This window comes from Cavia porcellus, unplaced genomic scaffold (genome assembly GCF_034190915.1).
Source record: "Cavia porcellus strain 051 isolate PalLab524CR breed Dunkin Hartley unplaced genomic scaffold, mCavPor4.1 scaffold_6, whole genome shotgun sequence".
NCBI lineage: Eukaryota > Metazoa > Chordata > Mammalia > Rodentia > Caviidae > Cavia > Cavia porcellus.
In genome coordinates, this window is record NW_026947489.1 from 74,499,242 (window position 1) to 74,524,332 (window position 25,091).

Below are 25,091 nucleotides of genomic sequence, written 5' to 3' on the forward strand. Positions count from 1 at the left end.
GAAAGGATAGGTAGGGAGGAGGTGGGGGTGCCTGATGGGGCTGAGCTTGGAGTACTGGCAGAGGGTAGCCGGGTTCCTGATGCCTTTATTTTCTGGACAGCCGGGAGCCATAAAAGATGTGGGAGGGCCTGTGGCAACCACGGGAGATAAACTGGGGGAGAGGACACTGGAGACAGGCTGGAAAGGGGTGTGGAGCTGGCCTGCAGAGGAGACCAAGTCCTGGTCCAGGGTGAACTGGGCCCAGACAACGCTTCTGCCTCCAGCATTGGGGACTCTGTCCCCATAAAGTTTGACCTGGCTGTCGGGAATGGCTGTGGGGCTCCAGGAGGGACCTGCTGGTCACCTGAAGCTGTGTCGGAGAGGTGAGGTAGAGGGGCAAGCTTGCTGGAAGTCCAGATGGCTGTGCTCTGGTCAGTGGACAGCTCCCCTCCTCTGGGCCTCCTAAAGCTGGGCAGGGAGGGTGTGAAAGAGGAGACCCTTTACATTCCCAAGCCAGCTGATTGGCCTTTTAGGGAGGTCTAAGTGAGGTTCCATGTTTGTGGCCTCCCCATCGAAGTGTTCTCTGGCCCTACCCCTGTCTCTGCCCAGAGGTGGCTAAACAAATGTCGAGGGCCAGGCTGGGGGAGGGAAAGGCTGGAGCGGTGGAGCAGGGCCGATCTGGAAGGCTCTGGGGTATGAACTTCATTCTGAAGGCAGTGGTAGCCATAGGAGCGGGCAGTGGGGCTGGCATGATGCTGGCCACGGAAAGGTGGTGGTGAGGCCACAGGGCTGGGGGCTAAGGCAGGACCTCAGGGCTTGAGGCCTCCGGGTAGAGGGCCTGAGCAGGACAGAGGGTAACCTTGGGAGCTGAGATCAAGCCGGGGTGTACGGAATGGGAAGGAGGCAAAGAGGGTCTCTTCTGGACCTCCTGAGGGCTGGTTCTCCAACAGGAAGCCAAAAAGAGAATTCCTACCAGGGGGGGCGGGAGCTGTGGATGGAAATGGGTATGTAGGAGGCTTAGCAGCACACAGGGAGGACGTCCTGGCAGCAGCCCCGGAGGGCTGGGGTCTGGAAAGAGCAAGGCTGAGGAGCCAGGGCTGTTCCCGAGAGACGGGAAAGGACTGCAGATAGAGCCCACCTGAGTGTGTGCTCTCGCTCAGGCCTCTAAGATGCTCTTGGGTTTATCTTCCAGAAAGAAAGGACCAGAAGTGAGTGCCGGGAGCAGAGTGGAGTCTCCAGGGACAGCCTCACACTGATGGTGCCCAGGCTTTGCCCCTACTTCCCTGCCCTGCAGCTGCACCTGCGCCCTGCCACCGGGCCCTGCTTGAGCCCAGGACCGCCACCCCAGGCCCAGGCATGGGCTAGGGTGGGAGGTGTCCCTGTCCCACTCCCGTCTCAGCAGGAGGCTCTGTAGTCTGTGTCTCTTGGACCCCTCCTGAGAAGCTCTGGCTGGGGCGACTAAGAAGCCAGCGTGGGCACAGATACGGAGCCCCTCCCCCTGCACCCCGACACATCCTGGAGATGCACCCCTTGCTAAAGGCCGGGCATTTACTTGGTGATGGGACCTCCACACTGATGGAGGACTCCTGGGCCCTCGGGACTGACTCTGCCCTCTTGTCTAATGCCCGGTCTGGGGCCTGTTGGTGCCAGAGATGGGGACCCAAGGGACCATCTGGGCCCAGCCATGCACAGAAAGGCAGGTGGCCCCTCCACGCAGCTCTCTGCCCCTGCGGGCTGGAGCCTGTTTCTGTTTCTGTTTCTGTTTCTGTGTGCAGGCACCAGGGTGGAAGGACCAGGGAGGACACAAGGCGCCGAGAGCGGGGCTGGCAAGGACCCCTTTCCCAGGAGACACTGGGCTGCCTGCCTCAGCTTGGCTTACTTCCCCAACTCAGGTTTTCCTACCCTAAGCAAGCAGCCTAGTGTCGCCCAGTCTGCCAAGAGGAGGGACCTGTGCATGTCCGTGGTCCCCTAGATGGGGCACCCACATGTGCCTGCCCACTGTGCCCTCCTGAGTGTGACTGTCCCTGCACGTCTGGGTGCTTTGAGCCTCCCACTTTGTCCACCCCTCCTACTCACATACGCGTGCCCCAGCAGGATGTCAGGAAGGCTGTTACCCAGGGTACTTCCTGTTCCTCCCTGGGGCGGAGGGATTCAGAGCACTTCTGCATGCACGTGTCAGATGGTAGAAGATAACATTTGATGGACAGGGTTTTTGCTCCTTTGGCAAAAACTAGCTTCGTGCAGCAAAGAGCAGTGGCTGTGTGCCTCTGCCTTTCCCTGAGAGCATACAAAGTGATCATTTTATGTGTGAATTGAAACTCACATCCTTGTGCTGGTCCCCAGAATCAGAAGCCCCTTCAGCAGGCCTTGAAGACAAATGGGCTCCCCCTTGCAGAGTCCTCTCCCCCAGGCCTACCCCCCTTTGGGTTCTGGAAGGGCCATGAAAGAAACCGAGTCAGGAGAGTCGTACCTGTGTCAAGGCCCTGCACCCACCTGCTGCCATGCTGTCTTGTAGAGAAATAAAGGCTGTGTGTATGGGGCAGTGTTGTGCCACCTGCGTCTGTGTCCTGAGGTACGGGTCCTCTGCTGTCTGAGTGTCTACCTGGGCCTTGCCCACCCTACCCCCGTACTCCAGGAAGGCAAAGATCTGGGCTCTTCACATTGATTGCTGGGCTCTGTCTCTTCCTCTGAGACAAGGCTTTGACTGACTTTGGGGAGACCACATCCCAGTGGAAGGTACAGGACAGCTGACTCTCAGGGTCACTGGTGGCTGGAGTGCTCTGTTCCAAAGCCCATTAGGCCCTTAGTGGCTTGCACATCAGCTCTAAGGAAAGCAGGGCGGGGGTTCTTGGGGGAAGAGGTCTAGCATTTAACCTGGGACAAGGATGGCTGGACCAGGATCTTGAATCTCAAGAGAACCTGCACTGCAAAGAGGGCCCCCATCGCTGGCCCTGGCAATCTGTGGAGCCCAGGACTCCTCCAAGCTTTCTCTCTTGCTGTTTCCCTTCCCTTCATCCACCAGGATCCTGCCTACCACAGACCAAAGCCCAGCTCAGATGTGTGGCACCAGCCAACCTGGGGCTTCTCTTGGTCCACCGTAGTCCAGGAGCCTCTGCAAGGCCACTCACAATAAACTGACCTGCTCAGGTGGCCCTGCCTTCCTGGAAGCAGCTGTGGAAGAGATGAGCCGTGACCCTGATTTCTTCAGTCTGGCGAGAAGACACGTGAAGCCTTATATCTAGTCCTTTCCCAGCTGTCCTGAGAGGCAGACTCAGGTCTTGCCTACATGACCAGATGCAGGCCCAAACGGGATGCATAATTTTCAAGGCCCATTGTGAAATGAAGAATTACTGGTCTGAGTGCCAGACCTACTATTCATGGAGGTGTAGCTCACTGGTAGTGTTTGCCCTGTCTTTGATCTCTAACACAGCACACACACAAAATCACTAAGGATGACAGACAGTTGAGGTGGAACACTACTATAATCCCAGTACACAGGGAGGCTGAGGCAGGAGGATCGATTGCAAACTTGGACCTTGGCTTGTGCAATTTTGTACCTTAATGAGCGTCAAAGGTTAAGAAAAAGGCTGGGGATGTAAGCTCAGTATGGAGGCCCTGGGTTCAATCCCAAATACCATGAAAAAAATTAACAGTGACAGCAGAGCCTTAGGTCAAGCTCAGGGCCTCTCTGAGGGCTGGCGTGGTGTCTCTGCATAGGTGGCAATTCCACACAGCCAGCTGTGACACACACACAGACCCACCCTTAGGGCACAGGTTGTTTACAGAGGGGGACAGCAAGAGCCAGGTAGTCAGAAGGGTTCTCCTTAGCCATTGTGTACCATTTGCAGTGGTCACTTTTCACTCATCTCCCGGGGTCTCCATCCAGCCCTGTGTGATGGACCAGACAGTGGGAAGGATTCCCAGTGACATCTGAAGCACCCACGGCTCTCTCAGGGTCTGGCCCCCTGGCTTATCACAGCAGCCAGCAGGGCAGGGAGCTAGGATGGGTCAAGGAGACTTGTGTCAGAGGTGTGCCAGCACCACCCTCCCCTGTGGCCTCTTGGGTTCCCTGTCCAGGCCTGCTTCTCCTCCACCCCCCACCAGGCCTGCCCATGTCCAGCTCCGTCCAGCCCACATCATGGAATCCCCAGATCAGGCCAGAACAGGGCAGCCAAGGTAAACAGAGAAGTTTCCTCACCTCACAGGGCTCACCCAGGAGAGAATTCTGAGGCGGGCGCTGGCACACTCCTGTCTGGCTTGGGTGGCAGCTGCCAAAATGCCCCTACCCACTCCTCCTCACCCCAGCAGAGGCATGGTATCTGAGTTCCCAGCATGCTAGGAGAATGGAAGAGCAAAACTAGGCGCAGGAGGGGTGGAGAGGGGAATGCGCACCCAGCAACCTGAGTATCTGTAGTGGCTTTGCCGATACAGGCCCCCCAGGGGCCATCAGCAGATGGAGGCTGAACCATCTGTGGTATGTCCACCCACAGATTCTCCTCTATAATAAAGAGGAGCGAACTACTGACATGCAGGACAACACAGAGGAGGCTGGAAATCATTGTGCTGATTTTCTGGAAGAGACTAGACACGAAAACGGAGCTCACACTGTGTGATTCCACTTTTATGAAGTTCTAGAATAGGCGGCACAGTTTTTATCTTTCCCTCCCTTTTTAACGTAGGTTCCCACTGTGTAGTTCAGGCTGGCCTCAAATTTGCAGTCCTCCTGCCTTAGGGTCCCCCCAGTGCTGGCCACCACACCTGGCCAAAGCAAGGCAGTTCTGTCGTGAGAAGGCAGCTCAGTGATGGCCTGGGCTTGGAGCTGAGAAAGATGGAGGACAGCAAGTGGGCCAGGAGAGAACCCTCCAGGGTGACCGGACAGGTGGAGGGCGGCTGCATGCACTGTCAGAATTCATCAGCACTGCTTAAAATGGGAAGTCTTTTCTTTTCCCTCTTCTAACTTGTATTTTTGTTTTGAGACAGAGTCTTGCTATCATAGATGATTAAGTGGGACAGAGGTTAATGGGCAGGCAGAATGGGACAGGACCCTCGAGGGCTCAGTGCAGGTGAGACGCCTCACAATTGCGGCAGGAATGAACTGAAAGAGCCCTAAGCTTGCAGGCCTGCCTGGAGACCGGGCCAGTTTGAGGCTGTAATGAGTACCACCCGGCCCAGTGAGCCTAGATAAGGCTTGGGACAGACACCCTGACCCCCGTCTCCTCCACTTCCTTGAACCGGCTTTCATCGTTCTACCTGGAAGTTATAGACAGGCAGTTGACGTTGGTGTCACATGCTTGTTCCCTCACTGTGTGCTTTGCTGCTCTACTGAATCACTGTCAGCTGAGATACTATGCCTGGAACACTATATCCAGCTGAGACACCATATCCTGCAGGTTGATGATAACCTGTCCCACGGTCACCCAAATTGGTTCTGTGGATAAATCACCCCTGGGCACAGAGGCTTGGTGGCAACCCACTTTGAAGGCTCCTGTCTCTCAGGGCCTTTCTCTCCATAACCTCTTCCTACCTTAACCCCCTTGTCTTGGTAGCCATTCTTCGGTTCCTGAGAGACACTAGCAGGTTGGCTGTGACACTGTGGTACACTCAGGCTGGCCTTGTCAGCTTTGAGCCTGCAGCCAGCTGCTTTGGCCTTCCAAATGCTGGGATTGTGCCCCAGCATCTGTGTGTGTGTGTGTGTGTGTGTGTGTGTGTGTGTGTGGTAGATAGTGGGGGCCAAACCCAGAGATGCCCTACCATTGAGCTGTGTGCCACCCCTTTTTATCTCTTAAGACAGGGTTTTGCTTAGTTGCTCAGGCTGGCCTCTAGCTCGTCATCCTTGTTTCAGCCTCCAGAGGAGCTAAAACAGGCACATTTTACGGTATATGAGTTACCCTGCAAGTCAGTTTGGATTTAAAAGGAAGAAAAATGGCCGAGTGTAATGGTGCCGCACTCAGGAGGCTGAGGCACGAGGACCGCTTTGAGTTAGGCCAGTCTGGGCTGCATAGCGAGTTCAAGGCCAGCCTGAACTACAGAGAGAAACCCTGCCTTTTTCCTTGGTGGTAGCATGTTTTGGCTATACACAATGCTAACATTCACCATAGGAAATTTGTACCTGTACGGGACATAGCTTGCTGCTTCTTTTTTTTCCCCATTTCCCTCCCCTGACTCTTCTTCCGCTGCTTATTTATAAAAGCCTTGTTTCCATGCTTTTCCTCCTATTATCCTTTCTTCATGTCCCTTCTTTTCTTCCCCTCTCCCCTCCTTGTTCCCCTTCTCCTCTGAACGTTTGCGCCCCATTTCCCAGTATCTATCATACATTTTGGTCCTTATTTACACTTTCGGTTTCTCACCAGAGACACAATGCTGTATTTAAACATGTATTTGATTTATTTCTCTTAAGAGTATGGGAAAGACCCTGCCTTAAAAGAAAAAAATAATAATAAAATAGGAAACGTAGAGGAGGTGGGCAGGAGTGTGGTTCAATGTGGGGGTGAAGGCGTGTGTACCCCCAGAGCTGTGGAGGAGATGGAACCCCAAGTGAGTGCTCTGTGCTGGAGCAGCAGGGGCTCGGAGCAGCCCGAAGGGCAGGAAGGGTCTGGGCCTGAGAGGGGACAGTGGGAAGGAGGAAGAGAGCAGCAAGCACCCTGCCTTGGACACTAGGACGTCGTGGCCTGGGAGAGGGAGGAATAGATGTCTGAGAAGCCTCGAAACAAGGTCCAGGCTGTGGGAGAAGCCCACCCTGTGGGCCATGCTGTGTCCTCCAGCCCCTGGCACAGACCTCCCTTCACTCGGTCAGGGCGGCCGGGGCTTGGTTCCAGTGGTGTCTGAGGGCTTGGCACTGTGGGAGCCCCTGGGACGCCAAGGCGGGCCCGGCTGGTGCAGAGCTGAGGTGTTGGCCTTGTATCCTTGGAACTCTGAGTGGTTAAGGAGGCTGACTGGAGCTGTGTCTACATCCTGGAGGGCTTGGGCTGGCCTCCAGGCCTGGGCAGTAGCCCCAGGATGGGCACTGGCCCCCTCCACACACCACAAAGCCGCTAAATTTAGCCAGGCAGGGGAGGCCATCCTGGGGCCGAGAGCTTGGCAGCAGGGCCTTGTATCCCTACAAGGCCTGGCCCAGAACCCAAGCTGGCCACCCGGCCTTTGGGCTTATAAGGCAGGTCTAGTTGATCTCAAATGCTGGAGTCTTGGAGTGGGCCGAGCCAAGTCCTCAGACTTCAGGGAGCCTCCTTCCCAGCCTTCACCAGACATGAAAGCTACTTGTTTAATGATTTTGGACCAGGTGCCCATCTTCTAGAGCCTTAGTTTCTGCATCTGTAGATGGGGATTCTATTACCTATCTCATAGTGCCTACCCTTTAGAACTCACCTCACAAAGAAAAGCCTGCCAAATTCCAGCACGTAAAACTGGAACTTCTGTGCTATCCACCTGTGCCCTCAGTGAGGCCTAGAACAAACATACTGTCCCTGAGGATGCTGGAGTTGGGGACAGACACATTTTAGAACTAGTGAGTCACTGGACCCATCCGTGGCTGGTTCACTCTTGCTGTATTATTAGGAAGCAAAGAAATGTGTCTGTGATCACTCTTGGATCTGCTGATGTCTCCAAATGAGAAGTTTCTCTGTCTGTGCCTCTACCGTAGCAGAGGCGCATGTGTGTGCTCCAAGCTACTCTGTCACCAGTCTTTCTTGGGGTGGGCGGAGGAGAAGGAAGAAGAACAGAGGAGGAGTCAAAGAAGAGGGAAGAAAAGGAAGAGGGGGCTGGGGATTTAGCTCAGTGGCATAAGCGCCTGCCTTGCAAGTGTGTGGTCATGAGTTCGAGCCCCAGTATCGATAAAAAAGAAAAAGACAAAAAAAAAAAAAAAAAAAAAAAGAGGAAAAGGTGAGGAAGAGGAGAAAGATGAGGAAGAAGAGAAAGGGATGAGAGAGGTACAGAGAAGGAAGAGGAGGAGGAAAAGGAAGAGGGGGAAGAGGAGAAGGAGGAGAAAGGGATGAGAGAGGTACAGAGAAGGAAGAGGAGGAGGAAGGGGAGGAGGAAGAGCAGGAGGAGGAGGAAGAGAAAGGGATGAGAGAGGTACAGACCAGAAGGGCGATGACTGCTTTCCTTTCTTCCTTGTCCCGTCCTTCCCTCCTTCCTACTCCTTCCTTCCCTTCCTCTCTCCTCATCTTCCTCACTTTCTCTCCTCTGTAACCCAGGGCCAGGATATAATGTGAGTGTCTGGCAGAAGTGGGGGCGGGTGGGGTGCAGAGCTGGGCAGCCCTGGCTGAGAGGCTCAGTGCACACCCACTCCCATCACAAGCTGCTTGCATCCTGGGCCTGCTATGTCCCCAGCCGTGGGATCTGCTGGGAGAGGACACACTCTTTGGTTTGGGGTCAAGATCAGGCCAAGGGAATGTGCTGCTTGCCACAGCTCTGGCTCTCAGCATCTCTGGATTTTTCCTTAGAAGAATGCAGGACGGGCAGGGCAATCTAGAGCTGTCTGCAATCCTACACTTGGCGTACTGTGCCAAGTTCAAGGCCAGCCTGAGCAACACAGTGAGACCCTGGGGCTGGGGATCTAGCTCAGCGACATAAGCACCTGCCTTGCAAGCAGGTGGTTGTGAGTTCGATCCCCGGTACCAATAGAAAGATAAAAAACAAAACAACAACACCAACAACAAAAAACCCTGTTGTTTACAAAATAAGAAATCAGACCTACAGAACTTGTTTCTGTCCCAGCACTCCTTGAAGGTGGCGTCAGATGGCTGAGCTGGAGAGGTCCCTGCTGGATTGGCCAGCAAGGCTGTGGGATGCGCTGATCCGGTGTAAAGGGGTTGGGAGTGGCTGGGCACCTGTTCCCTTTGGGTGGCTTCTGGACTTTCCAGATAGCAGCTCTGCTCAGAGAAAGGTGGGAGTGGCTGGGATTCCCAGCCCTGGGCCTGGCTTTCTGCCCAGAGTGATTCCCCAGCTAATGGCCTGCCAGGAAAAACTGTCCTTATCAGCTAGCATGGTGGGGCAGCTTGAATGGGGCTCGAGGAGGTGGAAGCCAGCAGGGAGGCCCTGCATCAAGCCTGAGCCTTCTGTACCACCCGAGGAGGGCTTGGGCCCCTCCTTTCCCTTCTCTGAACTTCATCTGCACAGGGAGGGCTGAGGATTTAGGTGGGCAGAGGCTGCAGAGGAAGCAGGCGCCCAACCCAGCAGTGGGCTCCAGTCTTCTGTCACTGACGGTGTTCCCCAGGGAACTTGATCTATGGGGCAAGTGCCATTAAGGTCCCCCCTTCCATGGGGAAGTGGGCTCAGAGAGGTAAGGCGATGTTCCCAACCCCCACAGACAAGTGGGAAAGATGGGGACAGCTGATGTCAGGCTTCTCTGGCTTGGCCTTTGGGGGCTCATGGCACCGTGTGACCTGTGGCCCTTGCCTTCCTTCCCACTCTGGAGCCTGGGAGTGGGGGTGGGGTGTGGCCAGGGTAGGATAGAGGGAAGGAGGGGACCCTGGGGGATGGAGGGGCCAGCTAACAGTGTAGTTGATGGCAGAGGCCAGGCCTGAGTCTGAGGCATGGTGGCCAAGGGTGATCTTTACAAGGGTGAGGCGGGCAAGTTCAGGAAGTAGAGGGCAGCAGGACCTGAAGCTGCTGTTCTGGTCTTCCTTCTGGTCCCCTGCAGTCCCCAGGGCCTGAGCTGCTCCTCCAGGAAGGGGAGGGGCTGCTATGTGGGGATGGAGAGGGTGTCTGGCTTTGGGGGAGCTCTAGCCCAGGCTCCTCCCAGGCCCTGTCCTGTCAGGTTCATGGGGAGTCGGGGATGGCTGACAGCTTTATCACTGTCCTTGTGAAGGGTGGTTGGTGGTTTCCGGCCAACAGCCCCATTTCCGGAGGCCCAGCAGAGCCCAGGCGGGGCCAGGAGGGACAGTGGGGCTGGGCCTGGGTGGCCCCATCAGCCCCGCCTCTGTCTATCTTTGGGATTTATTTGTCACAGGCACGGCTGGTCCACAGTTTATTGCCTGCCAGGGGCGCAGAGCTGGTCTGACCACCCCAGTGTTCTCCCTCCCAAACCAAGAAACTCCAGTTGACCCTGGCTCCTGACCTCTGGCCCTGTTTGCTCTGCCCGTTTTTCTTGGGCTGAGAAGCCCCAGAAACGCCACTGCTGTAGATGTGACTATTGATGCCCTGCTGCCCCAACAGCAAAGGCCCTGAGGGGACTCTGTCCTGAGCCCGTCTGGCCCACCATGGCACGGCGACTGCAGGACGAGCTGGCTGCCTTCTTCTTCGAGTACGACACCCCTCGAATGGTGCTCGTTCGCAACAAGAAGGTGGGCGTCATCTTCAGGCTAATCCAGCTCGTGGTTCTGGTCTATGTTGTCGGGTGAGTCCGGGCCCCCTCCCCGCTGCCTTGTGCGTCCCCCACCAGGGCCTGTCCTCCCAGCTCTGGGACACCCTCGGATACCTCACAGTCCCTCCTTCTTCCCATCCACCCAGAGGCCTTCCTGACCGGTCACTGCGCTTTAGGGAAGGAATGCGGAACCCAGCTGTCAAGATGGGGCTCCTGAGGCTGGGTGGGACCCCGGTCTAGGGCATGTGGTGAACAAGAGGCAGCTCTGAGTTTCGAGGAGCTGATCCAGGTCAAGGGTTCCTTCCAGTGGTGAGTGGTTTTGCCACCAGGGTGCTTTAGGTCTAACTTCCCACCAAACCAGCCACAGATATGCTGGCCACTGCCCACTTTACAGGCCAGAGATAGATGGGCTCTGCCACTCCTTCCCCCAGGTCAAGGATCTGGGAGCAGAGAAGTCCTCAGCCTGTTTCTGAACACCTGGTACTTGAATGGTGCATTCATAAAAATGGAAGTCAGACCTGCTGAGCATCTTTGCTTTTTGTTTCTGTTTTAGGGCTTTTCTTCCTTCCTTCCTTCCTTCCTTTCTTTCTTTCCTTCTTTCCTTTTTTCTTTTTTCTCTGATCCTCTTTTTTTGTGACAGGGTCCTGCTATGTAGTTCAGGCTGGTGTTGAACTTACTGTATATCCCAAGCTGGCCTTGATCTCCTAGTAATCCTCCTGCCTCAGCCTCCCAAATTATGGGATTATAGGCATATACTACCATGCCTGGTTTTTCTGAGACCTGTCCCATTGTGCCAGGAGTGCAGGATCAAAGCATCTGACTGGACCCAGAACATGCAAAAGCCGTTTTTGTGAAATCATTCTGGCTCTTCAGAAGCCCAAACAGGCTTGCAGGGGCTTGTGCATATGTGATTACATGGACACGTATGTGCATGTGATGTGGGTGCACACATCCGGGGGTCTGGGCATGTACCAGAGATAGATAGGCTCTGCCATCCTTCCCTCAGGTCAAAGATCACCTGGGAGCAGCATCAACCTATCTCATGGCTGCTGGTGGGTCCTTGGGGCTGGCTGCCCACATGTGTCTATCCTTGTGTGTGCTCTGTGCTGGTGCATTCCCTGGGGGCCTGGTGTGTGTCCCTGTGTGGTACATCATGGGTACCACAATGACTGCTGAAGGCTCCTAGAGGCTTTGGGGAGAAGATCTGATCCTATGGGGGCCTGGTGACCCTGGTAACCCTGGCCTGGTTTTGCTGTGATTCTGAAGATTCTGCCCCTCTTGCCTCCAAGACTCTGTTTTTGATGTGTTTTAAATTAGGATTTCTGACTGAGCCCACACTACGCCTATGCTGGCCTCAGACTCCTGGTCCCCCAGAACTTCTGCCATCCAGAACAGCCATTCCTCTGCCCAGTCCCTCTCCCTATGTGTCAGAGCTGGACAGATGGACCCTGGGCCAGGACCCTCTCTACTGCCTTTGCCCTCTGCCTCCCTGCTGTTCACAAGCCAGTGTGACATCTGTGACAGTGGTTGAGGGAAACTGAGACTCAGAGAAGAGCAGTGGAATTTCTGGCCCCATGGCAGGTTAGGATTGAAGCCAGACTTAGGACGAGGCCTCCTAACCTCGGCTCTCTGTTCTGCCCTCTTCTTTCCACCATCATAGGGCTCTGGAGAACTTTTTTGTAGGTACAGGACGGATCTAAGAGTCTGCCATTAGCTTCACTCCTGACCTCCAGGGAAGAGAGGTCATCCCCACAGGCCCAGCCTGTTCCTCACTGGAAGAGACGGGGAGGACTCTGAACCCCAGGATTCCCTGTTCTGTTTTCAGGTCAGTGCTGTGCCCAGCACCAGAGCCCTCTCTGGGTTGGTCACAGACAGAGTGGAAAGGACAGTGCCCCCTACTCTATCCCTTGCTGTAGGATGCACCCCAGGCCTGAACGCATACCTCAAGTGTTAGGGAGCCCACCATCCCCCTTTTTCTCCCCGTTTCCTCCCAAGCCAGTCTATGAGTTTCCAAACAGATATGGCCATTCTCAGAATTAGCGTGGCCCCGAGGCACAGGGGTTTTGCAGGATCTCAAAGCAGTTGTTAAGAAGCCAGTCCAGGGGGCTGGGGATTTAGCTCAGTGGCATAAGCACCTTACCTTGCAAGCATGCAGTCATGAGTTTGATCCCTGGTAACAATTTAAAAAAAAGAAGAAGAAGAAGCCAGGGCAGAGGCAGCTCCACAGCTGGCTTCAATATCCTGGAAAGGCAGCATCTTCCGATCTGCCCAAGTTGCATAGCGGAGCCTAAAGGTAGTCTTTGGCTCACAACTCTTTCTCAGCTGCAAGCCACCCCCCAAGCACAGCCCCACTGGCTGAGGCTCCTGCTGTCTCTGTTGCCCTCCTCTGGCCATTTTCAAAAGCTCCACTGATCCCCACAGTGAGGCGCCCCCAACCGGACTGCAATCCTCAACTAGCCTGAGCAGCCCAGACTCGGTCTCCCAACTGTTTCACAAGGCAGAGGGTAGAGGGCACAAGTTGCTCTTTACTGGAGAGGGATGGGCTTTACTTAAGGATCTTCCTCCTTCTTAGATATCTGTCTGCTCTCTGGTCCTGTAAGCATTGCAGAGATAGTGGCGCTGGGGGCACTGGAGAAGAGCCAGGGACAATAAAGCCTTATAGAGGATGGATAGGCACAGAGACACAGCTGAGGAACAAACATGGAGCAAGACTTGGAAGAAAGAGGCTGTGAGACTTACAGAGACAGACAGACAGACAGACACATCTTGAGGTAGAGGCTGAGATGGCAAAAATGAACAAGTTCCAAGGAGGGAGACCGAGGCTGTAGTCTCTATAGGTCACGCTCGTCCGGGGAGTCTAAGGCAAGTGTACATGAGCAAGTGGCTGTAGAGGAATGAACCTCTTTTAGCTGAAAATGAGGTGATCTCAGTGACTCTGGGAGGTAGGCAGGCAGCGGGCTGCGTCTGAGACCTAACAGGACTATACCAGGAGCATGACGGGACATGTCCCTGCCTGGGGAGCTCTGGGAGGAGGGAGAAGGTTGGTCTTGTTGCAGCACACAGGGGCATCCCCAAGGGGATGTGTGACTGTTGCTTGTAGAGACGGGCTTCGGGAGACTTCCTGGAAGAAGTGGCACAGTGATAGACACAACCATGGGCTGGGGTCTGGAGGTGACAGGCTGGACAGGTATTCTCTCATCCTTTTCTCTGGCCACTCTGGACCTCTCCTCAGCTCTGTCCTCATTTGTCTCCTGTGCCCCCGCAAAGAGCTCTTGAAGTCACCTGTTCTGAGCTCACCAGGTGGGTCCCAGAGTGTACCAGTCAGTGAGAAGGCACATCTGCATCCTTGCTGGGAGAGAACATGCAGGTTTCTACAGCGTCTTCACACTGTGCCAGGGGGTGGAGGTGGGACACATGGTGGGCAGAGGAGGAGGGCGGAGCTGAGGAGAAGCCATTTAAAACTCCTTGGATTCCACAACAGAAGCCCAATTACACTGGACTCAAAAGGAAGGGTGGGGTCCTGGTTGCTTTATGTATCTGAAAACCCACTGTAGGCCTCAAGCCTGCTAGATCCTCCATGACTGGGGCACACACAGTGTAATGGTTCACTTGGCACTGTCCTCCAAGACTCACCTATTAAGAAGTGCCTGGATCATGCGGTCATAACCTCGTGAATGGATGGACCCATTGATGAGTTCATAGCTGAAAGAGCTTTAAGGGAGGAACTAGGTCCCTCGGAGCATGCCTTTGAGGGTGTCCCTTGGCCCTTGTCGCTCCCTCCCCTCTGGATCTTACCTCTCCTCCTTCATTGTGGGCCTAAGGCGAGCGGCTTTCTTCTGCCACACCCTTCTGCCATGGGTTTCTGCCTCCCTCAGCTGACAGTGGACTGAGCCTCTGAAACTGTGAGCCCACATTAAGGCCTCCTATTGTTGTGTGTGCTGTGCCTTTTGTCCCAGCAACGGACAAGTGACTAACACCTGGAGGAAGGGCAAGGGCTATAAGGCAGGCTGTCTGGGAGTGGCAAACTGGCTGCCAGCAGACTGGCATCCCTCGAGTTAGCTAGACCCTCTCCTCCAGGCACAAGAGCATCTCCTTCCTCCAGAATTCCAGCAGAAGCCCATGTCCAATTCTTATTGGCTAAAACTGGATCACATGGCTACCCCAGAGCAATCATTGCAGCCAAAGGAATGGGATGCCTTAGGGGCTGGGGGTTTAGCTCAGCGGCATAAGCACCTTCCTTCAAGCAGGCAGTCCTGAGTTCAATCCCTGGTACCGATAAAAAGGAAAAAGACCAAAAAAAAAAAAAAAAAAAAAAAAAGGAATGGGATGCCTTGATTGGAGGAGACTTTGTGCCCAATTGCTCCAGGCTGTTCTATAGGAAGCAGAGTGAATAGGAGGAGAAAGATCCCTGGGGAGATGTGGTCAGGCAGGGGAATTTGCATTTGTGTTTGTCCAGTGGTTAGTACTTTGTGTTGTGATTAATTTCATACACCGTAATATTCACTTTTTTTTTTTTTTGATACTAGGGATTGAACTCACACCCTTACACTTGCCAGGCAGGCCCTTGTGCCACTGAGCTAATCCCCAGCCTAATATTCACCTTTTAATTTTATTTGTTATCATTATCACAATGTTTTGTGATGCTGGGGATGGAATCCAAGGTGTTTTGCATACTGCTTAGCTACTTCAGCCTTCATTATAAAAGCCCTGTAATCATGTGGTTTCTAATAGTCATGAAATTGTGCAACCGTCACCACTATCTGGTTCCAGAGAATTTTCACACTCCACAAAGAAGCTCTTACCTCTTCCCTTCCTCTTCTCACAGCCTACGTGGCCCATTTGGGGCACTTCATGTAAGTAGAATAAGACAGTAACCACCTTTTCATGGCTGACAAGGTTTCCCCAGGCTAATTGCACCTTGTGTCAATATTTCCTTCTGTTTTCTGGCTACATTGAATTTGGTTTATCTATTGCTCTGTAGATGGACATTTGGGCTGTTCTACCCAATTTTTATGAACAATACCTAAATATGTGTGGACTGATGCTTGTATAGACATGCATTTTTATTTCTCTTGGTTGCATACCTAGTAGTGGGAATATGGGGTTGTGTGGAATTCCACAGTTAAGTTTTGGAGGAAAGGTGGGTTGTTTTCCAAAGGGTGCAGGTGTCTGTGAGGTACCTATGAAATGTTTTGGGGGAGAGGAGAGTCACCAGGCAGCTGGATATGTAGACATTTACATGGAGTCCCTGAGGCAGGATTTGTGTTTGTTTTGTTTTCTATATTTTTAGCATATAGAAGAGTTCTTGGCACATAGTAGGGACTTGATATGTAAATGTTTGTTGAATGACTACATGAATATGTGGGATTGAGTCACAGGAGGAGAGGGCAGATCTCTAGATAGAAATCTGGGGAATCGAGGGCTGGGGATTTAGCTCAGTGGCATAAGCACCTGCCTTGCAAGCAGGCGGTTGTGAGTTTGATCCCCAGTACCGATAAAAAAAAAAAAAAAAGAAAAAGAAATCTGGGGAATGCAGCATGTCTGTGACAGTTTAAACAGTGCTCAGAAGCCAGGAGTGTGGGGGTAGACAGACATGGAGAGGGGAATCAATGAAGGTGACCAGAAACAGTGGAAGTGAGGTTTTTTGTTTTCATGTGCTATTGTACTTGATAACCTACTAATCTCCTTAAAGAGAACTCATGCAAGCCACGTGCGGTGGTGCACACTGTAATCCCAGCTGCTAGGAGGCTGAGGCAGAAAGACTGCAAGGTCAAGGTCAGTCTGGGCAATCTATCAAGACAGTGTTTTCAAAATAAAAAGTAAAACATGGTGGAGATGAGTGGTAGAGGTCTTATCTATGTCTGAGGCTCAGCACCACCACCAGAGAGACAGAGAAAGAGAGAAAGAGAGAGAGAGAGAGAGAGAGAAACTTATAGAAAATTTCCCCAAACAATTACTAGATATTGTTTTGCTTTTTGGGGGCCCAGTGCTGAGCCAAGTACATGGCCTTGCTAGGTGTTTGTGGAATGGTTAGCACCCCTTTGGGGTGCCATGACTTCTGCTCTCCTGAGAAAATCAGGGCTCAGAGGTTAGCCTGCAGCCTGAAGCCACACAGCTGCTGAACCTGGATCTGGGTCTCCTCCACCATGTACCCCCTTCCATGAGCAGCCATTGGAGAAGAGATCCCAGGAGAACTGGAAGATTGGGAAAGATTATTTCTGGGAGGGGAGGGGCTTTGGAGGACGCCAGAGTCTTTGACCTCAGACTCGCTGAGTGGCCCTCCCACGGTGCTGACCACAAGGCCCAGCCAAAGCGTGACTCTGGAGGGGAGGCCCGGCGCCATGGCCGTTCTATTATTACCAGAACTGAAGTGGGAAGGTGACCTCTTCCCTCCGAGTCCCAGACACAGCCTGAAACACTGCATTGGTCCCAGCGCGTAGCCTTGGGGCTGGGACTCCTGGCTCCTGGGAGATGCGTTGGAGCCAGTGCTGCTTGGTGGAGGCAGGCACGGTCCTGGGCGGAGTCTGCTCCGGGCTTGATTTTTTGGGAGGGGCACTCTGTCCGGCCTCAGTTTCCCCACTGATGACATGAGGAGTTGGTGTTAGGTGTAAAGAGAAGTACGTCTGGGATGTGGGGATTGCAGTGCCTTGAGCGGGGCAGCGGCTTCTCTTGCAGGGGCTCAGGATATGGAGCAGCTCCCCTCTCTTCTTTGAGTGTGGGGCAAGAGGCCTTGGGCGGGGGTGGGGTGGTGGGGTGGTGGGACCTGAGGAGAGGGCGGTTAGGGCCGCGACCGCGGCAGGCTCAGGACCCGGAGCTGGGTCCTTTGTCATCACCACATCTTGCTGCTGAGACCGGCAGGGGGCAGCAGTGACCACGCTTACACTGGGCACATGGTGGGGCTGGTTCCAAGGCCAGCCTGAGCGGGGAGGTGGACGATGGGAGGAGAAAAGAGGAGGGGGGCGGTGGTGGCTGCTTCCTTCAGAGAGATGGCAGCAACTGGAACTAAGAGGCCTGGGGTATTCTGTCACCAGGCCTGGGCTCAGGGGCACTGGAAGGGGAAGCAAATGGCTTTAAGTTCTGCTTGGCCAGGTGAGGTTGGGGTAGAGAAATCCATGGGAGAGGCTGTGGTGCAGCTTCCTAAAGGTGGACTTAGGAGTGCCCTGGAGGACACAGCTGCATGCTCCCATGGGCGACACACACACACACACACACACACACACACACACACACACAGAGTCACACGCACGGGCTCTTACCCTTAATCTCTGTGGAGAGTTTTTTCTAAGGGAAGAGACCTACTCCTCAAAGGAAGTGTTATCCAACACTCTTTCAGTTATAAGCAACAGAAACTCAACCCAGACTGGGTTACATGAAGGAAGGGAATGCACTGGCCATGTAACTGAAATACTCAGAAGTAGATTTTTAGAGCATGCTTCAGATCTGGCTGGATCCAGGTGCTCAAACAAGTGTTATGGTAGGGGTCTGGCCCTCTCGTCTCTGGGCCTGGCCTTCATCAAGACTGGCTTCATTTTCTAGCTCCATCTCTTTTTCTCCCCTGTACCAGGAATCAAACTCACAACCTCATGCTTGCCAAGTTGGTGCTGGGCGGCTGTCTCTTTGCTCCCTGTCTCTCTGATGAGGACTAGCTGCAGTTTTGATCTCACAGCCACACTTCCTAGCCCTCAGGAGATGGAATGTTTCTCCCCAGCAATTCCCAGAAAAACCCTCTCTTCACTGCAATCCTCCCCTGGTCCTGGCCCTTCCCTGGATGCATCACTGCTCCCAAGGGCTGGATATTGATTGGCCAGCCCTGGTCATGTGCCTGGGCAGGAGGCAGATCAGCTTGGCTGAATCCCCTAGACTAAAAATTGGGGATCCAAAGTGACAAGGATTCTCAGTGTTGGGAATTGGGGGGATCTAGCCTGAGCTACTCTCATGAGCCTAGGTCAGGGCACAAGAGGTTACGAGGGTTGTTTCCTCTCTTCCCCTTCCTTGTCCCCTCCCCAAGGGGCCCGGCACGGCTGCAGTACTTCGGGCTAATGGCTCTGCTGCCCTGACTTTCAGGCAAGATCCTGCCACAAGGCTTTGCACACCTTGCCTGACTCAAAGAAGCAGCCCTGCCGTTATTCTGGCTTATAGATGAGGCAGGTGAGGACAGAGGGATGGAATGGCTTAGCCCAAATCATACAGTGGCTCAGGAGTGGCTCTTTCTCTAGGGAGGAGCTCAGGGAAGAAGAGACACTCTGGGAAGGAGGATGGGGGTCTCAGAGGCTGTCAGCCTAGAAGCGGGCCTGCAGCCTGCAAACCCTGCTCTTGGGAGAGGCTCTGAAGGAGATGCTTAGGGGTCTGCACTTTGGGAATTCACATTCTCCCTGTGGAAAGATGGCAGGACTTCAGGCAGAAGTTAGCAGGGGAGGCGGGGAGGGCGTCCAGCTTCCAGCGCAGGATTCAGGAGCTTAAAGAGCAGAGAGTGGCTCAGAGACACACTCAGGAAGGGCAAGGGGAAAGCTGGACCATCTCCAGCAGGTGCCAGAAAGGGCAGACAGAGAAGAACATAGCCACCTGCCATCCTTGAATGGCTGGCCTGGCCCAGCCAGAACCGTAACTCCCCTGTGTTCCGCACTCCTGCAGGTGGGTGTTTGTCTACGAGAAGGGCTACCAGACCTCGAGTGGCCTCATCAGCAGTGTGTCAGTGAAGCTCAAAGGCCTGGCCGTGACCCACCTCCAGGGCTTTGGTCCCCAGGTCTGGGATGTGGCCGACTACGTCTTCCCAGCGCAGGTCAGCTAGGTTGGGTGCACTTCCACCCTCCTCCCCGGGGTCCTGTTGAGCTCCTTGTCTCTCTGTACCTCAGTTTCCCTGTGGGCCTGTCACTAACATCTCACCGTGGCATGGTGGGGTGTGGAGGCCTCTGGGGGTCAAGTGGGCTCCAGGAGTCAGCAGGAGGTCTCAGGGCTGTTTTTCCTCTTCCTCACTTCCAGGGGGACAGCTCCTTTGTGGTCATGACCAATTTCATCGTGACCCCCCAGCAGGCTCAAGAGTACTGTGCAGAGGTGAGGAGCTGTCTTTCCCAGACCCACAAAGGAGGATTACCTGGAAGCAGTGTCCCCTTGTGTCCTGCAAGTGATGCCTGTGGGGTTCCATGGTGGAATACCAAGCATAGATTTACACAAAATGACTGTCCCCAATGACAGTGTCCATCTTCCTCCCAGCTGTGTGCCAGGCTGAATGCTCAGTCTTAGGATCTCCCCTCTTCCCTAGCCTCCCTGCCTCTGCCTACCCACCAGGGTGATGGGCAACTGGGTGTGAACCCAGGGGTGGATCCTAGGTGGAGGTCACCCAAAGAGTTTGAGACTGTCCCACTCCTTCCCTAGGGCCCTGGGGGTGGGAGGGGCTCTTTTTAGGATGGCACTCGAGGGGCCAGGGCCAGCTCCTCTCCCCTCCCTCAGCACCCAGAGGGGGGTACGTGCAAGGACAGCAGCAGCTGCACCCCAGGGAAAGCAGAAAGGAAGGCCCAAGGTAAGGCCAGCCTCCTGCCCCTCTGGCTCCAGGCCCTGTGCCCCTCAGGCCCTCCGGGGCAGGCATGTACCTGCCTGCTCCACAATGGTGCCACCAGCCTCCACCAGCAGTCTGCCCAGCTCTCTCCCTCCTGTCGCAGCCTCTCCAATATTCTTATCCACAGTTTCCTTCTCCTTGGTGCCCCTTCACTAGGGGTCCTGGGGGAGGGACCTGAACCCCCTTTGCACCCTCAGCCTGGGTGGGCACCCAGGGGCTCCTCCCTCGCTCCAGGCATTCGCACAGGCAAGTGTGTGGCCTTCAACGACACTGTGCAGACGTGTGAGATCTTTGGCTGGTGCCCTGTGGAGGTGGATGACAACATCCCGAGGTAACTCTCTGCCGGGCACCTCGGGGAGGGGACAGGGAAGGATGCGCTGTCCTTCCAGGGAGGACAGGGTCCCTATCCCAGACATGCATGCTGGAAAGAATCCACTTCTGCTTCCTCTGACCCCACCCTCACCCAATCCGTGTGGCCCAGGCCAAAGAGGCCCCTGGCTCTTGGTTAATGGGCCCTGAGTCCACCATTGTGGGCCACATGCCGCAACATGCGGCTGCAGGAGGAACCTGTGAACCCCTGCTCCCCCATGTCAAGTTCTATGGAACACACAAGGGCCTCTAGGGGGCAGTGAGTGAGTGCGGTCTTCCCCAGCCCTGCTCTTCTCCGAGAGGCTGAGAACTTCACTCTCTTCATCAAGAACAGCATCAGCTTTCCACGCTTCAAGGTCAACAGGTTCGTGGGAAACGTGGGCAGGAGCACAGGCAGCTCCAGAGGCTGCTCTGGCCGCTCCCAGCACCCTCTGTCTCCTTCCACCCCAGCTTCTGCCTCCGTGCTGGGCCCTGGGTTGTGGGGGGGGGGGTGTGCTGAAGGGATGTGCTGGAAGCCATGAGCGTATAGATTTGAGGGACATGCTGATCACCCTCCTGGCTGGCACACGTGGTAGAAGCGCTCTCTCCCACCACAGGCGCAACCTGGTGGAGGAGGTGAACGCCTCCTACATGAAGACCTGCCTGTATCACAAGACCCTACACCCTCTGTGCCCCGTCTTCAACCTTGGCTATGTGGTCCAACAGTCAGGCCAGGACTTCCGGAGGCTGGCTGAGAAGGTACAGCGTGGTGCCAGGCACTGAGGGCCCAGTTTAGCCTTCCTAGTGTAGAGCCACTATATGTCCAGGCCCGTCTCCTTGTACCGGGCCTCCTGAGGGTTAGGCCTGTGTCCCCAGCAGGGGCTGGCCTGGACCCAGCAACAGGAGGATCCCAGAATGAATGGACGAGCAGCACTGTTGATTGTATGCTTGATGATGGCCTGCTACCTTTTATTTTATTTTTGTTTTGTGGGACTCAGGGCCTCTTGCATTGCCAGGTAGGCACTCTATCACTAGACTACACCATCAGCCCTTTTTATGTTGAGATAGGCTCTTGCTAAGTTGCCAAAGCTGGGCTCAAACTTTTGATCTTCCTGCTTCAGCCTCTCAGATAGCTGGGATGCAGGTGTATGCCACTACACCTGTCCCAGACCTACTGTTTAATTCAGCGACTATTTGTGTGCTTCCTGAGCTGTAACTTAGATTAAGAGGAAGTCAGTGACAAATCCCCAGACAGCTGCATCCTCCTATATTTTACAGTCTTGGAGATGGATTGATAAAAAGTCACCCCAAGTAAGCAAATAATTACAAAGTGACACATGTCACAAAAGCATATACTGAATACAACAGGACGGAATAGCAAAGGACTGTTTTGGTCTGAAATGCAGTCGAGGAAGCTCTCTTGATGAGAAGGATAGAATGAGCCACACCAGGAAACACTGCAGGAATAGCACCGCCAAGGCCTTGAGGAAGGAAAAACCTGATGTGGTCTGACACGGTCAGAAACCTGGAATGTGGGGCGCAGTGAGGCCAGAGAAGAGACAGGGTGCTACTCCAAAGCAATCACTCAGTGTCTTTGCTCAAACTAAAAAATGTCCCTCTTTGACAGAATGCAGGTATGAGCTCCACGGCAGGTATTTTCCAGTCCCCAAATCCCAGCTTTTGAACACCTGTGTCCCTTGCAGGGTGGGGTGGTTGGCATCACCATCGACTGGAATTGCGACCTGGACTGGAACGTGAGGCACTGCAAACCCATCTATGAGTTCCATGGGCTGTACGGGGAGAAAAACCTGTCTCCAGGCTTCAACTTCAGGTGCCTTCCAGGGCCCCACTGCATCCTTCCCTGTGGTCCTGCTGGGGCTGAGCATCCTGTGTCCCCTGATGGGAACAGAGGATTCTGGGAATCTTCTGTCTGGGTGGATGGCCCAGAGGGAGCAAGACCTCGGAGCCTGAGTCCCCTCAGGGCCCTGCTGGCCAGGATGGCTGGGGGAGAGCTGACAGCAGGTGTCAGGGCAAGGGTAGAGGGTGGCATCCTCAGACTGAGTTTTGCAAGGCTTCTCATAGGGCTGATATGGACTTTGAAGGTTTCGCGGGTACCGGATGGTCACACCTGGGACACAGGTCCCTATCACCCTCTTCTGTTACCTCACCCCTTCCCCAAGGTTTGCCAGGCACTTTGTAGAAAATGGAACCAACTACCGTCACCTCTTCAAGGTGTTTGGGATTCGCTTTGACATCCTGGTGGACGGCAAGGTGAGTTTCCAGGCTGTGTGTGACAGGTGAGTCCCTACCTTGCATCTTGGTGTCTACAGTTATGATGACGGAAGTTGGATGGGGTAGGATCTGTTGGGCAAGCCTCCATCTGATGACAGACGGGACATGGGCAATGTCCAGTGTGAGGCTTTGCAGTCAGCCATGATGATTCCTTTACAAATTCCCTGGGTCTAGGGAGACAAAACCATGGTAAAAACCAAGGTCCCTAACCAGGAGCCGGCTCCCCATGGGAGAATCAGACCTGAGCAGCAGGCAGTGAGCCAAGTTCATAGTCCTGGAGCAAGGGGTGGGGAACTCCCTCATCCTAGGCCTGCCCTTTCCGAGCTGGGCCCCTTCTGACTGTCTACCTTTGTCTTCCCTGAACCCTGCACCAGGCTGGGAAATTTGATATCATTCCCACGATGACCACCATTGGCTCTGGGATTGGCATCTTCGGGGTGGTAAGTGCTGGGGACCACAGATCACTGCTGGGGTGGCCCCTCCTTTCCCACATCTTAGTGGCAGCAAGCCCCTCTTCCCAACTTGTGACCATAATTATCCAACATTCCTGAGCTGGCAGCTGCCCACCCACTACCCTATGTCAGGGTATCTGAGGAAACTGAGGCTGAGAGCTAGGGCAAGACAGAGATGGAATAGAACTGTCTTGGTCTCCTGAGGGTCTCGCAGTGTCTCACCATCTCATCTAGGAAACAGAGGTCCAGAATCACAGGATTCAGGCAGGGCCACACAGTAGGGCCTGCCTTGGGGTTTGGAACGTTCTATGCCCTTCCAAATTCCCATGCTCCATCTGTGTCCCTCCTTGGCCCAGGCCACTGTTCTCTGTGATCTGTTGCTGCTCCACATCCTGCCAAAGAGGCACTATTACAAACAGAAGAAGTTCAAGTATGCAGAGGACATGGGGCCTGGGGCGGTAAGAGAACTTCTTACTTCAAAGCCCTGAGGCTCACGTGTATGTGTCAGGGGTGGTTGGGTCAGTGGCTCTCCAGGGCTCACTCGTGTATCCCCATGCACACACAGGGGGAGCATGATCCCGTGACCACCAGCTCTACCCTGGGCCTACAAGAGAACATGAGGACATCCTGATTTCAGCCCCTGACTTCTGACTGGATTCAGCACAAGGCTTCAGACTGGGGCCCTAGCGGACTCCCACCAAGGGCAGGGGTCTCTCCAGGGAATCTCCTGCCAGCTTAGCCAGGCAGATTTATTTGCCCACACTCAGGGTGGGTACTGGGAGGGATCAGTGCAATCTGGGGCTCTGTCTCCAACTCTGCATCCCCCTAGACAGCCCAACACCCAGTCGCAGCCACTCTGCTCCCAAAGGCCCAGACAGTGCACACTTACACACTTATACCCTAGTTTTGTGATAATTACCAGGGATCTTCAGTATCCATCACACTGCCTCAATTTCTCTAGATCTGTGCTCTCCAATGTGGCAGCCACTAGTCACATGGGCTACTTAAATATATAAAGACAGGATAAAATAAAAACTCCTGAGTTGAACTAGCCACATTTTACTGCTCGGTTGACACACATGGCCAGTGGCTGTTGTATTGGACACCACAGGATGTTTCATCATCACTGAAGGTGCCTTTGGGTGGATCCATTTGTACCCTGTTTCTGCCTAGCCTCAGATATTCAGGGTCCCTGAACCTGAAGCTGCCAGGCCAGTCACATAGATAGCAAATGCCCAGGCCACTCTGAGACCTCAATTTAAGAACTGCTGTCGGGGCTGGGGATTTAGCTCAGCGGCATAAGCACCTGCCTTGCAAGCAGGCAGTTGTGAGTTCAATCCCTGGTACCGATAAAAAGGAAAAAGACAAAAAAAAAAAAAGAAAAAAGAAAAGAACTGCTGTCTTGAGCTGGGCGTGGTGGCTCATGCCTGTAATCCCAGCACTCGGGAGGCTGAGGCAGGAGGATCGTTGTGAGTTCGAGACCAGCCTGGGCTACAAAGTGAGCTCAAGGCCAGCCTGAACTGCATACCGAGACCCTGTCTCAAAAAGACCTGGGTATGTGTGAGTGTGTGTGTGTGTGAGAGAGAGAGAGAGAGAGTGAGAGAGAGAGAAGCAACTGCTGTCCTAGAACTGGCTGACTCAGAGCTCTTGATAGTGTCTGACTTACCCCTGGGCTGGCAGATGTGAGCATCAAGCAGGAGCTCAAACACCCTCAGCTTGTGTGTAGTGTGTTCACATGCCACACAATGATTCATGCACACACACCCCCCCCCACCTACAAGCACACCACCACCCACATGCACACAGCCCTCCATCCGTGCTGTGTTTGAACAGCTTGGGCCTGCAAACACAGCCATCTGAGCACACCTACACCCCAAGCAGAGACACATGGTCCATGCCGTGTCTCCTCTGTGGGGAAATGCTTCTTTCCTGGTGTGTCAGGCTGGGACAGTCCTAGCCATGAATCCTTTCTCAGGTACCTCGGGCTGGGATGCAAGCTCTGTGTCTGTGGCCCAGCCCCACTCAGCTTCCAGGCCTGCCCAACTCTGTTGGAATAGAAAGACAGGAAAATGCAGGTGGAGTACAATAAATGGGATTAGGATGGGCTTCTGCTTTCCTCACTTTCTTTCTGGACCTCGAAGAAGCTCAGTGGGCCCATCTATGAAAT

The 25,091-nt window shown here is 54.2% G+C and overlaps 2 protein-coding genes across 4 annotated transcripts in view; both read left to right on the top strand.

The window, feature by feature from the left end:
• Positions 1–2,521, top strand: part of Atp2a3 (ATPase sarcoplasmic/endoplasmic reticulum Ca2+ transporting 3) — a 28,942-nt gene extending 26,421 nt beyond the window's left edge. Inside the window, exon 22 of the mRNA XM_013152253.2 lies at positions 1,172–2,521. Within this exon, the coding sequence (XP_013007707.2) occupies positions 1,172–1,235 (64 nt within the window). The 3' untranslated portion in view covers positions 1,236–2,521. The remainder of the gene's footprint in view (positions 1–1,171) is intronic.
• Positions 2,522–9,033: 6,512 nt separating this feature from the next.
• Positions 9,034–25,028, top strand: P2rx1 (purinergic receptor P2X 1). 3 transcript variants are annotated; one of them, XM_063249529.1, is made up of 13 exons: positions 9,039–9,256; positions 10,132–10,312; positions 18,911–19,058; positions 19,259–19,330; positions 19,727–19,796; positions 20,067–20,163; positions 20,485–20,565; positions 20,798–20,939; positions 21,884–22,011; positions 22,361–22,451; positions 22,847–22,912; positions 23,281–23,382; positions 23,490–25,028. In XM_063249529.1, exons 1-13 carry the CDS (start codon positions 9,235–9,237, stop codon positions 23,553–23,555), a joined length of 1,266 nt encoding a protein of 421 aa, XP_063105599.1. In that variant the 5' UTR covers positions 9,039–9,234; the 3' UTR covers positions 23,556–25,028. The 3 variants fall into 3 exon arrangements, with proteins under 3 accessions (XP_063105600.1, XP_063105599.1, NP_001274410.1); XM_063249530.1 differs by lacking the exon at positions 19,727–19,796 and having other exon boundaries at positions 9,034–9,256; positions 10,132–10,259; NM_001287481.1 differs by lacking the exon at positions 9,039–9,256 and having other exon boundaries at positions 10,149–10,312; positions 23,490–23,596.
• Positions 25,029–25,091: the final 63 nt, after the last annotated feature.

Coding starts and splice junctions, on each gene's coding strand:
- P2rx1 (XM_063249529.1), top strand. CDS start 9,235: ATGGGGAAGTGGGCTCAGAGAG. Junction 9,257..10,131: donor GGGGAAGTGGGCTCAGAGAG/GTAAGGCGATGT, acceptor CTGCCCCAACAG/CAAAGGCCCTGAGGGGACTC. Junction 19,797..20,066: donor AGCAGAAAGGAAGGCCCAAG/GTAAGGCCAGCC, acceptor CCCTCGCTCCAG/GCATTCGCACAGGCAAGTGT.